Raw genomic sequence first — 16,423 nt, 5'->3', positions numbered from 1 at the left:
TAACCCGCGTCATCTTGCGTCACGATGCCCGACGCCGTAGCCAATTACCTCCGGTACGTGTCTGTACCGCGCACTTTGAATGGCTGCATCTGTATGTGTAAGTCCCGCAGAAGAAGGTCTGTGCATTTTCATGCCCACTGGAGGGCAAGAATGATGTAGAATAATTTTTCACATCTGGAAGCTCTGGGGTGCTGTGAACCAGCCACACTCCTGTCTGTCTGTCTAACATCACAATCCCTGAAAAAGGTCACACAAGATAAATTCAAATCTTTTATCGTTTTTGATCCGTCTGGTTTTTCAGTTTCAATGTTTTTAAAGGACAAGTCTGCTCTTTTTGAACAGAGTCCATTATCAAGCCTGCTTCCAGCTGACGAAGTCAATTAATCAATTAAGTTCAAGAATCAAACAAGAACTGTATAATTGATCAAACTAAACAAAAAATCTTCTATTTTGGGCTAGTTTTCAATTCTCTTAATCTGACTTTTGGCTTTTTTGTCCAACCGAATTAGATAGATAGATACTTTATTGATCCCGTGAGGGAAATTGCAGTGCAACAGCAGCTTAACACACACAACACAGCCACAGTGTAACGAATTATATACTAATAGTACAATACATACAATACAATACAAGAGTTACTCACAGTCCGGACACACAAGAGGAAACTAGAACAGAACAGTACACAGAAGATCGTATCACACGTATGAATATAAATATAGATGTAACCATAGATATAAATATAAATATAAATGTATTGCACAGGTCCCTGGCATATATTGCACAAAAGTGGTTGTAAACAGGAAAAAGAAAAAGAAAAAGAAAGAGAACAGATGTAGCAGTATATGTGTATATGCGTTTAGTCCAGAAACAGGTCACTGTCGCTGTTGCCTCTGCCAAGACGCAAGGTGGATGCGTTGTACAGTCTTATGGCAGACGGCAAGAATGACCTCCTGTAGCGCTCCCTGTCGCACCGTGGATGAATCAGTCTATTGCTGAACGTGCTCTTCATTCCTGCAAGCCTGTCATAGAGGGGATGGGAGAAGTTGTCCATGATGGCCTCCAGTTTGGACATCATTCTCCTCTCAGCCACTACCTCCAAGGGGTCCAGGTCAGACCCAATGACAGAGCTCGCTCTCCTGATGAGCTTGTTCAGCCTTTTGGAATCTACTGCTCTAATCCCAGAGCCCCAGCACACCACTGCGTAGAAAATGGCACTCGCTACCACCGACTGATAAAACATGTGTAGCATCTTACTACACACATTGAAGGACCTGAGCCTCCTCAAGAAGTAAAGTCGGCTCTGTCCGTTCTTATAGATGGCCTCGATGTTCTTAGACCATTCCAGTCTATCGTCGATGTGCACTCCCAGGTACTTGTACGAGTCCACCATCTCCACGCCACTCCCATGGATGTAGACAGGAGTAGGTTTGACCTTTTTCCTCCTGAAATCTACCACCAGTTCCTTTGTCTTTGTAACATTCAGTTCCAAGTGGTTCACCCCACACCACTCCACAAAGCTGCTGACCAGTCCTCTGTACTCCTCCTCCTGCTCACCCTTGATACATCCCACAATTGCAGAGTCATCTGAGAACTTTTGCAGGTGGCATGACTTTGAGTTGTACTTAAAGTCCGAAGTATAGAGGGTGAAGAGGAATGGAGAAAGAACTGTCCCTTGAGGTGCCCCTGTGTTACTCACTACCAGTTCAGACACGCAGTTCTGAAGTCTCACAGACTGTGGTCTGCCCGTCAGGTAGTCAGTGATCCACGAGGTCATGGAGGCATCGACTTGCATCTCCTCCAGCTTCCTCCTTAGAAGTAAGGGCTGGATGGTATTGAAGGCACTGGAGAAGTCGAAAAACATGATCCTTACAGTGTTGCCAGCCCTGTCCAGGTGTGAGTAGGCCCTTTGCAGCATGTTGATGATCGCATCCTCCACACCAACACTGGGCTGGTAGGCAAACTGTAGGGTGTCCAGTGATGAGCTGACCATGGGTCTCAGGTGGGATAAGACCAGCCTCTCCAGTGTCTTCATGATGTGAGAAGTCAGTGCAACTGGTCTGTAGTCGTTGAGGACAGAGGGGCGCCCTTTCTTTGGTACCGGGACCAGGCATGATGTCTTCCAGAGCACCGGGACTCTCTCCAAGCGCAGGCTCAGGTTGAACAGTCGCTGGAGCACTCCGCTCAGCTGATCAGCACAGGCCCTCAGAACTCTGGGACAGATGTTATCTGGTCCTGTGGCCTTACCCCCGTGCACCCCCGTGCAGCCTCTTCAGCCTCTGAAGTATATTCAGTTTAATTCAGAATTAAACTGAATATACTTCATGGCCAAAAGTCAGATTAAGAGAATTGAAAACCATAGTCCAAAATAGGACTATTCTTAATCCTATTAATTGTTTTCATTTCTCTTCAACTGACAATTGGCCATGAAGTATGTACATTTATTTCTTAATCTCAACAACTTAATTTACTGTATTCATTTAGAAATGAGCTACTGTAAATTCAATTCAATAGAGCCCACAACAAGCATCTTTAGTTTTGTTTTACCCAGCAGATGATTTTTTTATTATAAACATCAGTATTATATTGACTGACAGAAGTTTTTTAAACTCATTGATTTTCACCAGGAGAAAAAGCTTTGAAGGCAACAGATTTGTTCTTAGCTTATGTGAAGCCTCAGTCAAAGAAATGTAAATGGGGAAAAAAAATAATGAACAAAAACATTATTTTTATTTTTTTTTAATCACAGAAAGCTGGTGTTGGTATTCTAAAGACACAGTATATACTTCGGATGTGCCATCATGTCTTGACCATACACAGTAAATCCTAAAATAAATATTTTCTACTGAATCAATGATTTGGTGAAAATCTGCAGAATCACACGTGTAAATGTTCTACCCTGAAATAGTGTAAATGTTAAAATATTTTATTTTAGAAATATATAAAATGAACAATTCACATCCTGCATATGTAGCAAACATTGCACTTGGCTTTAATCATAGGAATAAGCAAGCAAACCCAGCAAGTATTACAGATACAATTCTATTGTTTGTTGTGTTGTCTATGATGTTTTTCCCCCCCATTTTGTGTCCTTCTGTCTTGTACATTATAAAATGTTACTTACCTTAAAGTTTGTATTTGTATTGCACAAAAGGCTTTTGAATTATAAGAGAAACCTGTGAAAATAAACAAATCCGAAAGACAATGTATATCCTGACCTCACTTTCTGGGAGATGACACAGATAATAAATAAAGGTTTCTTACCTTTTTATAATGTAGGACAAAAAAGGCTGCAAAGTCTGCCCCATTGCACTCTTGGAGTCATTCACCAATTTCTTCCCATATACCCAGCCATTGGTATGGTCATCCATGTAGAGGTATCGCAGACCTCTTCCTTCATCGTGGTCTGGCAGCTTATACAGAATAAACCTGTATGATTCCAAAAACACATTAAAGAGTATCACATACTGTATACTGCTCTAGAACTGTGACACTGTACAATGTGTCCTGGGTGTTGGACAGACAGTATTAACTGTCGTGATCACTAGAAAATAAAAAGGGCACTTAATACTAGTGTCTGTTGCCAGTCTGTGGGTGCACTGGTGCTTCTGGGAGATGAACAGAACCTGTGGCAAGAGAAGAAGGGTCAAGCAGCCTTGATCATTTCTAGGTGATGTAGTGGCCTACAAAGCGAAAATAGCTCTTGTTTTTAGGGGTCGCCCATGTTTGACATGAACATTGTGGCAAAACTGGAATAATCTTATGCGATTAGAGCTCATTTTCTGCATTTTAAACCAGCAGAGCTCTGTAGAACTGAACTGCAGCAGTTGACAAAGAGTCAACAGTTGACTAAAAGAAGCGAGGCAAGGCAAGCATCTCACAAACATTACTCTCCTCAAGAATACATTCTGGTGAATCGTTTCAAAACGAACTATTGAAAGGAAAAAAAGACTTAAAATCCAATAGTTATTCCATTTCTAAATTTGTCACAAGGGTGCTCACCAGCACCGCCAATGCAGACTTCTCTGAAGTCCGCATCGGAATGGACTCCGCTGGAGGGAATTACTCCCAGTTGCTCGCGGAATGGTGACGTTCCACATTCTAACGTATCAAGGCGGAGAGAAGTTGCCATGGAGAATAAAATATTCACGTATTAGTACAATTGAACTTTTTTTAAGTTTTAGAACTCATAATATTGTAACTCATACGGCCACCATTGGTTGTGAGACCCGGCTTACCAGCGCGGTGACATCACCGCCCTTCCCTGTGAATAGCAGGGACCGCAGCCGCCGGGCTGATGGGAGATTTCCCTTTAGTTCAGCTGGCTGGGTCCCTGTCGAGTGCAACGGAGGCCCGGGTTCGAGTCCCCGATGGTGGGGGTTCGACCTGAGGCGGCAGAGGAGAGGGCGCATACCCACGTGAACCCCGGAGCGCTACAATTTTTTTGAAAAAACAAACTTCATTAGGCTACTTTAGATTCAAACTGTATGTATTCTACGTACAAAGTTTTGACATAAAGCTTTTATTCCGTCACCCCCATTTCGACTGATGTATATTTATTCATTTACCAGCTTTGTATTCTGTACACAGAGCATTTAATGGTGCTCGTATTTTATAGTACAAGCTTTGAGGTATAGCCAAGTTTACCTTATTTAGTTGAATGAAAGCGTTATGTTCCTCATACTGTCATTTTTGTACTGGGACAGACAATATGAAATGTATTTAATAGTACACAGCTTGGAATAAGCAGCAATATTGCCAGTGATTCCTTAGTTTACTTCGCCTGTTATGAATCGAGGTTAAGTTTACAACATGAATGAACACAGTGTCACTACATTTGTACAGGGATTGACGAGATAAAATTCAATTTAATCAAACTGCAAGCAGACAACGAAATTTAACAACCGACTTGGATTTTGACCCTCCTGAGCCGTGTGAGAAAACAGTGACGTCACGCGAGGGTGTTTTTTACCTTTTTGTACTAGTGCGCCCTTTAATACTGGCGCACTTGAAGTCCACACTTGCGCTACATCACAGAAGTGCGGATTTGTAGAAATGCCTTATGGCGCAGGTCAAGAATTGGGACATGGCTTTTATCTCTGAAGCACCCAGAGATCTGGGGAAGGACATTAAACCGTTGTGGCTAAGCAAATAATTAGATTAATTGGGTAGGTAAGAGCCGAGTTGGAATTGAAGATTCATTTAACTGTTGAGTAATTGAATACTGGAGTCACACCTGAAGAAGGCTCCACGGCCAAAACTTTTTTTCAGCATGGAATAAACCTATTACTTGTTCCTTTGCAGCTTACGCATGCTGACGCAGCTACCCACCTGAACTATCAATGTAACATTACTTTTTCACAACAAATTTATTATCAGAGAACAGATTATTTGATCAGAAATAGTTCCAGTTTGCTGTTTGATTGTTGTACTGTCTTTTAATTGTTTGAATCTTAATTTATGCATTTGTACACTTACATTTTAAGTTGCTTTAAAAATAATGAGGTAGTGAACATCCCACCTACCTTGACAGGTAACAAACTCTTTGTTTTGTTTTTCTCACATTAAAATGTAGGAGAAAAATGTTTGACACTTCCAAATTTTGTTTAACCTGTTATTATTAACATTGACACATTTAGCCAATTTCCGCCTGAAATTTCCTCCTCCTTAAACATTTGTTATATCTCTGCAGCAGAACATAGCAGGAGCCTGGTTCAGGTCTTAAATTGACGGTAACCCCCTTGGCTTTGAGGGTGAACAGTCAAATTTCTTATATTTCTTAATGTGTCCACTCAGCAGACATATGAAAAAAAAACAAAAAAACAGCAGGCGACCATGTTTTTTTGGTCTTCAGAGGTCAGATTTTTTAACTATATGCATGTCAAGAGCCTGGGAATGATTTGAAAACCTTGTTCTAGGTGACTACTAGCTTGGATACAAATCTGGGAAAAATTGATCAATTAGAAAAAATTCTACATCATGTTTTGTGAAAACTGAACCTGGAATGAAATTTCACGCTTATAATAAAAAATCCTAAAAATATTCAAAATAAGAATAATAACCATTGCAATTGCTATAAAAACTATTAGACACTGCTAGAGAGCCTTTATCTGCTGTTATGCAATGAAAAAAAACCTCAGAGTTGCCTTCTGGTGTGAAAAAAAGGAGCACTGATAAGAAACTGATTGATTACCCCTTCTGAGTCAATGATTGACAGCTAAAAGGCAGGCGGAATGCAGCTCGAGGCTTCTAGAGGAAGTCTTACCCCCTAAGAGCTCTGAATGGCTGAAAATACAATGAATGAAAGCGTTTTTTACTAATCAGATCGCCTTATTTCTAACGGTCGTTCTTCAAACATTTACTATGAAGTCAATAACATTCAAGTCTGGGTTATTTTGGATATATATCATGCTTCAGAATAAGGTAAAAACATGGGATTGTGGTGTACCCGGGGGATAGTTTATGTAAACGAAGGTAGTACTTACACCACACTTTACTGTCCTCAGATCCGTGGCGTTTCTTCCAACAACTGTCTTCCTAATACAGTCCGTAATCCGTTCCCTTAGTCCTGATTCGTTCCGAGTTCCAAAAGTTCGTAATAAAGACAATCCGCGATGTATCCTAAACCAGTGTCCGTAATCCAAAATCATAAACCTTTCTCCTTGCAGTCGTTCGTTGTTCCTTAGCCCGATCCGTAACAAACACCTCTTTCCACTCTTTTCCTCCGAAACGCATTCACCTTACCGGCTTCCGCCCTGTTCACTGCCTCCGGGCCACTTATATTCCGGTTCCTGATGCGTCTCAGCTGTGTCTCGTTGTTTCTTAAGGTAGACCCTTTCCATCTACTGGTCAGCTGATTCTTTATGTCCGCCATCTTGCTAAGGTCAGTCTTCAGCATTTTCAGCGTTTCGTTTCGGAAATACCTGTTAGAGATGACCCTTCCCCGTGTCCTCTTACAGGATATATATTTTTGCTGGTTTTTGCTTTTGCGGTTTTGTTGGTAAAAATGTATAATATTGACATGCTGTGCTGGCCGGGTGTTTTTATTGGGATTCTGCTAGTTCATTAATTTATTGGTTTATTGCATAATAGTGTCATATCTGTGGAAACAAACTTTATGGTTTTGTTGTGATGATATTGGAGAATACGTGCATGTGAGAAAATTTGTGGAGCGGTTTAAAAGAAACGTGTCATCTGGGGGGACAGTGACCACGATCCGGGCAAACAGGTTTTTTCAATTTGTTTATTGATATCACATTACGTTATTAATTATAGAGCTTAACTTTCTGTATGCATCATATGAATATGTTTAGATATTTGTTCTCTTTATAGAACACTACATTAATAATTATTGAACTTAATTTTCTATGTGTGCTTCATATGAAAGAAACTGACCGAAATATCATCATATGTAAACTGACACATTGATGTACTGTACACATGTATGCATAGCCCGTGGGGTGTGATTAATGGGCATTTCGACATAAATTTCTAGTTACGTAAAGGTTTCTAAAACTGACCTAGGACCTCAAGCACTTAACTACCACTATGTACTACTAAGTTGCCTTTTCTCACAAAAACTCTGAAATGGACAATGCGACTCAATTCTAATTGCGTCTTGTATCTAATGAGCTCTTTGAACCTCTTCAGTTGGAGTTTGGATACACAGTACAGAAACTACCATTGTTAAGTCAGTTAATGATTTTCCAGTGGCTTCTGGATCACTAAATGTGCTTTTTATTCAACTAAAATGCTGCTGGTGTCAATCACAGTCCCACACTGGATCACATGGAAACTTATCTTGGGATATCTGGCACATCCCTTCCTTGGTTTAGCTCTTATTTATCAATACCACCACCAGAACAAATTCATAAATCCTAGTTAAAAGTGATGTTATTGCACTAACCCGAGGTATTACATAGAGATTTGTACTGGAAACTTAACTATTTAATATTTATACACTGGCTCTTGGGCAACGTTTTTACCATTATGGGCTTGGGTTTCACTGCTATCCTGCTGACAGATTAATTTGAAAATCAAATTGGATTACTACTATTCTGCTTTCTGTACTTTACAGGTGTCTGTCTGAAATTAAGACATAGATACAACAGAACATTTCTGAAAGCAAACCGTGACAAGACTGATATTAGCTCAACAGCTGAAAAATTAATGCTATAACATTGATATGTGCCATTATTTTTTGTGTATTATGTGTACTACTGTAAGGAGCTTTGAGGGTTATTTAAAAACACTCAAAAATTAACATTATACTATTATTATTGTCCTTCAATGCATAGTCATGAGAATTGTGAAGAGAGAAAATCTCGCAACACTGCACTCACCACTCTGGGCAAGATGTCAAATTTGCTAAGCATGAACTGCGACTAATAGCACCAATGATCATAAGAGACGCTGACACATCGAGGCCACTCTGCGTGGCCTCTATGAACTGGGCTGTTAAATCTACACAAGAGCTAATGCTGAATTCAAACAATTCGAATTCCTTAATGCCATATCCTCTTCATTAAAGTCCAGGCACTACTGTTTTGTAAATCCTTTAGTCACTTCAAAATTGATACCCAAAATATAAACAAATAATTGTTCCACATAGACATGGAATACTTGTTTATTCTGAAATATAACTGTTCTATCTACATACACTTCACACTTTAAACTATAAATCCCACCATTTTCTAACTGCTTTTCCCAATACAGGGTTGCAGGGGAGCTGCAGCTTATCCTGGCATGCAGTGAGCGCAAGGTGGTATACACGCTGGAGGGGACACCAGTCTATCACAGGACACACACAGATAGACACACACAACCTCACACCAAGGCCAATTGCCCAGAAGCCAATTAAACTACCAGCGTGTCTTTGGACTGTGGGGGGAAACCCACGCAAACATGGGGAGAGCATACAAACTCCATGCAGACAGCACCCCAGGTCTGGAATTGAACCCAGGGCCCCAGTGCTACATGGCAGAAGCGCTATCCACTCCACACCCATGCTGGCCCTTTATATAGATTTTAATTTTCTTTTGATTGTGTTCCAGAGTACTTATTCTCAGTAGTCATAAAGGTAAGACAATGCAAACTGAAAAATTATTTTATTTTCTTAAATGTAACACAAAAGGGACAACCGTGAACACTAAATCCCTGATCCACCCCTCTTCATATTATACTCACTGGATATATATGGCATACAGTATATATGGGGAAACAGCCAAGTCCTGTCAGCTGCAAGTGGGCAGGGATGTTTTTGGTAACATTTGGTAGAAAACAGACCTTTTGCTCTTTGAGTAAGCAAAACATCCAGCTATCTGGAACCCGATTCTGTGATTTTTTTAAGGAGCATATTTGTGATTTTTAAAGTGGGCCTTAGTTTCTGATCATTAATATTCATGTTTTGTTTAGGTAAGATGACTGTCACTATCATTGTTGCTGTGTTGAGAGAGGTTAATGTTACAAATTACTGCCAGAATTACTTCAGTATACAAACTGCCAAGAACAGAAAAACGCAAGAGAGGTTACAGACACAAGTGGGCTGCTCAAGTGACCGTATTCATTAGGTTGCTAGTAGCTAGTAGTTTACTGATGAATCATGTGAAACTGTCTCTTGTATTGTAGGAATCCCAGGAACAGGTTTATCTCTAGAACAAATCTGACAGCTTGTCCCAGAGACAGTTCGCCCTGTCAATGCATGACATCATCCTGGCGCCCAAAAGCTGACACCAAACAAATAGCAGGTTTAAGTGAAATTGAGTCAGAAGTCCCTACCTTCTGGCCTCCTTCTGGGTCCAGCGAATGCACACACGCTACATACTCCTGCATGGCCAGTTCTTTGCTCATGTCCCCAAGCTGCTTCCAGGCCTGCCTGCAACATCACAGCACAATGTGTAACCCATCAGCAGCCTTACAGAGCCCAGCTGGTAGAAACCACACTCTTAACCGCTTTTCAGTAGGGCAAATGTTTTGTTTTCTATTTTTTATACAATTCGGCAAGGAGACTGTCAATGCTTGAACTCAGCTTCTCAGGTCTGTAATCTAGTCACAGTCTATCCCATAAGTTGACTGACAGATCTTACTTGCCTAGGATGTTATTTAGCCTTTAACAACTGAAATCCTACTTACAGTCCCTGGTCTGTTGGGTTTCTTACAATCACTGTAAAAGTTCGCACATTTACCTTTCTTTTTTTCTGGACAACACTGAAACCTATATTTAGTGTGGGTTTTGTGGACTCGCACAGATTTGTCTCTTACCTCGTGTAACTTAAAATGAGTTTGTGCACAATAATTGAGCTATCGCTTACTAAAAGGAATACATATTCAACAACTGAAAAGGTATCAATGAGAAGAAGCAAACTTTAAGAATATGATTAGCTAGTCATCATGTGAACACAGGATAACAATGGCTGTTTCAAACAGCAAATCCACTGGAATTTCACTGTATTCCTATTTTAAATTCACAGTGGCAATATGCTCACTGTGTGAAATATGATTCGATTTATTTTTTAAATATGCTTGATATGATATATATATATATTATTACCCTGTTCATTTATGCCAACTGCTTATTTCTAAATTTTGCATATAAATAATGTATGTAACTCAGTATATGTGGCCAGGAGGTTTGTCAGTAATACAAAATTTTTGGAGAATACCAGGAGAAATAATGTCACAGGTGCAATGTAGTACTACTACAAGGAGGTACTGTAGATGGATTATGCTTATAATCACAATGTAGTTATACAAACAATTATCTAAGAAGACAATTTCCAGTTAAACCAGTTTAACTGTAATTCATTCTAACTTACCATTTCCTTTGTCCTTCAAAGTCGAAGAACCCTGGTTTTGCTGTTGTAATCATAGCCGGCCCAGGGACGCCAAATATGTAATGTTGCCATAGCCAAAATGTAAATGTAGTGGCTCTCTGAAGGCACCAGTTCTATAGGGTTTGGGCATTTACTGGGACAATTATTAATTGTAACAGTAAATCACAAAATTGATTCTTTTGATGGCTTTAGAATCCAACCATGCGACATAACTCAAACAACGCACACACACAGGTACTAATACACGAGGATACATTTATTAATACATACAATATGCATATAAACCTAACAGATCTTATCGAGAGGGTTATCAGAATACAAAAGATATATATTCAATCAGTTACAAAGAGTTACGTATATCAAGAGGACATACGTTCAGTATATCATTCATTTAGACCGTTTCATAAATGAACTTGGTTATAACTTCTACGTTAGATACTCAAAACAAGTACATAACTCTTAGGAATTAAATTGATATCAACTGGTTGGGATAACAATTGAATTCTTGAGCTATAATGCATTGAAGTTGAATACTCATCCAATCTCTGGGGATTCAGATCTCCTGCGGGCACAAAGAAACAGTTACAGGCTTGTTGCTGTCCAATCCGCGCTCTCTGGGTCGGCACCAGGCTGTGCTGTGCGGCTTGCGACGGTGCGCTGCTGATGCTCACTGACCGGCTAGTTAGTGTTGGCTTTAACTAGCAAAGTTTGCGCACAGGAGAAAAGATGACTGTGGGTCCCAGCAAGTCAGGAAGAAGACCGGTTCGTTCCTGATGAAGAGCTAGTTCTGAATAGTGATTCAGCTTTCCACAGTTCCGACCTGTTCACGAGGCCTGCTGCTGGTGCTAACCTCGGGTGGATCCTCTGGTTACTCTCTGGCAATCTCCACTCTAGACTCTTAGACGAAGGAAAGTTCTGGCACTCAGACACACTGGCCGTTCCGTGGTTGTCCGGGCTGAGTCTCAGGATGGTCAGGAGGCGCGCTGCGAGAATGTCCTGCCCTTGGGAGCCTTCTGCTCCTGGGCCGTCCTGCCCTGGAATTCTCCTTTGAATTCCATTTAGAATTGTCCATAGAATTCTCCTGAATCTCTCAGGCTCTCTGTGTTGCCTGTTTTTACCTGGAGGAACTTCAGCTCGTTGATTGGCTGAAAGTTCCATGGGCATCAGAGTCCCACGTGGGTTACTCGGCCCTACTAGTCCCTGATTTAGATGATCAAGGTGAGATATGAATCACTTACTCCTGACACTTAGGAATGCAGTCCAGATGTCCATCTGGCACTCCCTAGACAGATAGGCACCAATGGATGACCATTGATCATGATAGCCAGGCTTAGCTAAGTGCATCCCCCTTTGGGAGCTGTCCTTTATCAAAGGAACCTTAAATCAGCCTGCATGAATAGTTTCTCTGTGGCTGCACCACAAAGATGAACAGAGAGATGAGGCCTAATTTGGGAAAGCTCAGAAACACTTAATTCTGGCTTGTTAATAAGCCTTGCCGCTACACTGTGTTACATGTTCCAACTTTGACCTGAAAAGTCAAACCAGATAGAATTTGAAACCTGAAATAAAGTTTTATCACATACAATTAATTTACAGTTTCTATTGCTAGAAAGCATATTCATAAAGTGCTTAACAAATTTTAGTCCAAGCTGCAAACATTGTACTGTATCAAGACTATGAAAACAATGTTTGAGGTCATTCTGCAGGAAATACAGGACTGAATTTAAAAATGGCAGTAAGAAGGTGAAAACTTTTTTAAAAAAACTTATTTTAAGCACTTTCTACAAATTTCAGGAATTAAGAGAAAGAAAAAATAAGCACTGAAGTGAACAAATATAACAATAATTATTCAAGACAAAACTGGTTAAAGAATTTATTAAGCGATGTCGATCTCATGAAGCAGAGCAAGTCCTGAGCTTCTATTCTCCTGTACGTCACAAGAGCTTGCTGCCATCAGCAGCACGGAAATAGAACATTTTGAGATTATGCTCAAAATGAGAATGTGTCCTTGGAAACACAAACAGCGTGTGATGTCATTGCCTTTATCGTTGCTCATTTTATTCAATTTAAATAGTTCAGCATGTCTCAGATAGGCGTATTTGGCTCAAATAAGGATTAACGTTCAAATATTAATTTGCATTCACAGACTGGATTCACATCTTGTTACTGCTACTTCCAAATTCTCCAGACTAGAGCTGCTTTCCAATCTGATTCCTACACATTTAGTGGCTTACAATCATAGTACTTATCCCTGTGTCACATGTTTTTATCATGCCATTGAAAACTCTATTATTGGTGTCCACACAAATATCTTTTAAAATAGCTGTGTAAAGTATTTATTTCTGCACTATACATTTTCCATATCTGATGTCACACGAGAGTTTCTTTTCATTAATGATTTTAAAGCACTTTCATATTCCTCACATTAAAATTGCGAATTTAAACAGGTATCATCCAAGTCTTCTGCCGATCAAATCTTTGACGACTTCAAAGATGTCATTAGGAAATTGCTTCTTGCCAGTTGTTGTCTTGAAGATGTAAAGTGGGAACTTTCTCCCGTCACAGACTTCAAGAAAAGCAACAACAAGCTAACCCGTTGTTGCGCACAAATTGCGACTTCAGAAAAGTCGTTTTGTACACTTCTATTCAACGTTCGTCAGTTAAAAGGATCCCTTGGGAAACTAGAAAATATTGCTAGTGGTTTCTACATTCAAACGTACTCAGTACTTTATAAACACGAAGGTCACCAACTACATGACAGCAGCTGATTATGCACATGCTGAGTGCACATTTTTAAGGTTTCAAACTAATTGACCTTGAGCCCGAAAACACATCAAACACGTCTTTGCTTCAGTTTATTAAAGAGTTGCCAAAGGTTTGGGGTTGCTTTACCTGTTTATACCTGGCGTACAGGTAAAGCAGCTGTTCTCTGCTCGCTGTCTGCACCAGTCCAAGGAGCCGCTCAGCTGCCGCTTCAAACTCGGCTTCGAGCTCCGTCTCTTCCAGGCGATACCCCAGGTCACCAGCACCGCAACCTTCCTCCCCGAGACCCAAGTCTGAATCTGAATCTGAACCACCGAGCGGCTCTCCTGTGTCTGGCCGAGCCGGGTCGGTACCTGAACCCGTAGCAGAGTCGGGGGAAGACGATGGAGAGCGAGACGCCATATTGGAGTATGTCTATAAATATAAATGTTATGATCGTAGTTTGTATTTCTCGAATAATCTAAATCAATCTCCAGGAAGACAAATTATATTAAAATTACTCTCTCCTGCAGACAGTATCAAGATGATGGCTAACCGTTTCAGGACTTGTTGCTCACCGCGGTCCGTTAACCGTTCGCTCCCCTAAGCGGTCCGAAGGGAAACCAAAAACACAGAGTAGATAAGTTCCTAGTCCATACAGTATATATACACAGTACAGATGGAAAAAAGAAACGCAACATTTTCTGGAATGAGAATACTATAGTTATAGCTTATGTACTTTCACAAAAAGTTGGCAATTTGTTTTAAGCCCTCTGACCAGGAATACAGCTTGTGCAGTGAGGCATTGCAACTTGCCAATCACACGAAAGTTCATTAGGTGCACTTGTTGGTGCACAGTAGAACGTTGATAGTTCATCTGGCTTGCCTGGTTTTTCAGTAGCCAATTCATTCATGTATCTAATCTAACCCTTTCTTCAGGGACGTCAGGATATCGGCGTCCACATCATAGTTGGGATGTTTGTTCCAGGCCCCAAACCCTTTGAATAAAAATATGCATTTCCCTGTTTGGTAGATTATTTAAACCTCTTATATATTTTTCAAAATCCAAATAGTTTCCCCTAGTTTGTGCTGCACTACTAAACCTTATGAAGTGCACTACTGTAGGTCAGTAGCTTTGAGGATTTTGAATACTTACAGTAAATCAGGTCTTGCTATAACTATGAATAGAATTATGAAGGCTAAGACTGTTTTATTTTTTTAATGGTGTAGTACACCAATAAGACATTTACAGACAACATTAACACTAACAAACCATTTTGTGATTTAGTTGAAAAGTGTCTGGTCATGGATGTGGTAGTGTGCTCACCTATTTGAATAACACAACATTATACAAAAACATGAATGCGATTATTTTTATTTCAGAAACAGTAGATCAGCTAGGCAAATGAGGTTCCCATCATTAGAACTCCTTTTTTGAGTTTTCATTGCAAGGATTTTCCCCTCCATGTTAAACATGTTTGATGATGGCAGATGGATTATTACAGGAAGGCTCTGGAAAAAGCAGTCGACATTTTCGACAGCAAAGATGTTTTTTCTGGCATCTTCCTGGAGTTTGGAATTACAGGGATCCCTGGAAACACAGAGTGGTTTGACATGTCACTGTTCGAGTTTTTTTTATTCCATGACAGCAGGTCAGATAGACTTTGGATACAGTTCTACCCAGAGGCATCTTAATGTCAGGTTTATTTAATAAGAAGCTATTTGATTAAAGGTGTGTGGTAATTTGGCAATTAGACAACTGTTTTTCAGTCATTTCAATCACATTCGTATATATTATTCCTGTCATCTTCTATTGGACTATTCACCCCTGATCTGTACTATTACCTGTCCCTTAACCAGTTCAATACATGAATTTCCCTAAATGCCTATTGCCTTTAATTTAAGAAGAACATTACCAAAAGCATCTTTAAAATCTAATCATATCATTTTGTACGTTCTGTGTGTTTAGTGCTGTGACTTGTTTGAAGAATTTTAACAAGTTGGTAAAGGAAGAATGACCTTTTCTAAAACCATATCGACTACTGCTAGGGTCTTATTTTCATATGAGCGATCCTGTTGTTTAGTTCTAAAGTGGTTTTCATAACTTTACTTGTAAAAGAAGTAAGACGTATTAGCTTATATCTTCTCATATAAGTCACATTTAGTCATATTTACTATACCGAGAGATACTATAGAAGGGAATGAGGGAGGGCACTGAAAATGGAGAAAATAGAGTACTGTTGAAGAGGACTGCCAAAGATTGATGCACTGGACAATGGACTATTTAGAAGAAGAGAGATCAGGGAAGAGTAGAGGTGCACAGTTAACCACTTGACCAGAGTGGAGTTTAGAGTTCTGCCTCACCATTCCTATGGAGGTAGCAGAGTCAATAAAACTTGACGTTTGCAGAACACTAAGGCCAATTTATATACAAATCAGTTTGTTTTTTAAAGGATTCTAAATTTAGGATGAATTCCCCCATTCTACATAAATTCCATCCAATGTCTAATTCTGAACCACACTTGTCACTAATGTGCTACACAAAATAAAATCACAGTCACAAACTAAATACTCACCATCTGGAGTGTTCTGAGGCTTGTTCCTACTGAATCTGTCCAAACTAAAAATGTCTTTTTTGAAGAACTATGAGCACACAAAGAAAACAATTTAGGAATATTTTTTCCATAGGTATTATACTTGAACTGTTAGGTACTGTATTGATCTTGATAAATTTGTAGTCATTATTCATACAGAATATTCAGTTTTTGGCCACCATAGCAGTTGCTATTCTTGTTGATTGCAATTAATAGGAATGTCTTCTAGAATATTATTTGATGTACAAATGAGCATTC

At 39.8% G+C, this 16,423-nt stretch overlaps 1 protein-coding gene across 3 annotated transcripts; it reads right to left on the bottom strand.

Annotated features, from left to right (window-relative positions):
* Positions 1-3,267: 3,267 nt before the first annotated feature.
* On the bottom strand, positions 3,268-14,771 carry LOC148652215 (acyl-CoA-binding domain-containing protein 6-like). Of its 3 annotated transcripts, XM_088597544.1 has the most exons (7): positions 14,128-14,771; positions 13,722-14,006; positions 12,337-12,357; positions 10,812-10,855; positions 9,775-9,871; positions 4,236-4,430; positions 3,268-3,426 (listed from the first exon to the last, which is right to left on the bottom strand). In XM_088597544.1, exons 2-7 carry the CDS (start codon positions 13,992-13,994, stop codon positions 3,412-3,414), a joined length of 645 nt encoding a protein of 214 aa, XP_088453670.1. In that variant the 5' UTR covers positions 13,995-14,006; positions 14,128-14,771; the 3' UTR covers positions 3,268-3,411. The 3 variants fall into 3 exon arrangements, 2 of the variants coding, with proteins under 2 accessions (XP_088453670.1, XP_088453671.1); XR_015925018.1 differs by having other exon boundaries at positions 4,236-4,383; positions 13,722-14,767; XM_088597545.1 differs by lacking the exon at positions 4,236-4,430 and having other exon boundaries at positions 13,722-14,768.
* Positions 14,772-16,423: the final 1,652 nt, after the last annotated feature.

The sequence above is a fragment of the Lepisosteus platostomus genome, chromosome 11, assembly GCF_059453375.1.
Source record: "Lepisosteus platostomus isolate fLepPlt1 chromosome 11, fLepPlt1.hap1, whole genome shotgun sequence".
Lineage (NCBI taxonomy): Eukaryota > Metazoa > Chordata > Actinopteri > Semionotiformes > Lepisosteidae > Lepisosteus > Lepisosteus platostomus.
Note: the sequence above shows the minus strand (reverse complement) of the source record. Positions and strands in the feature narration are given on the sequence as shown.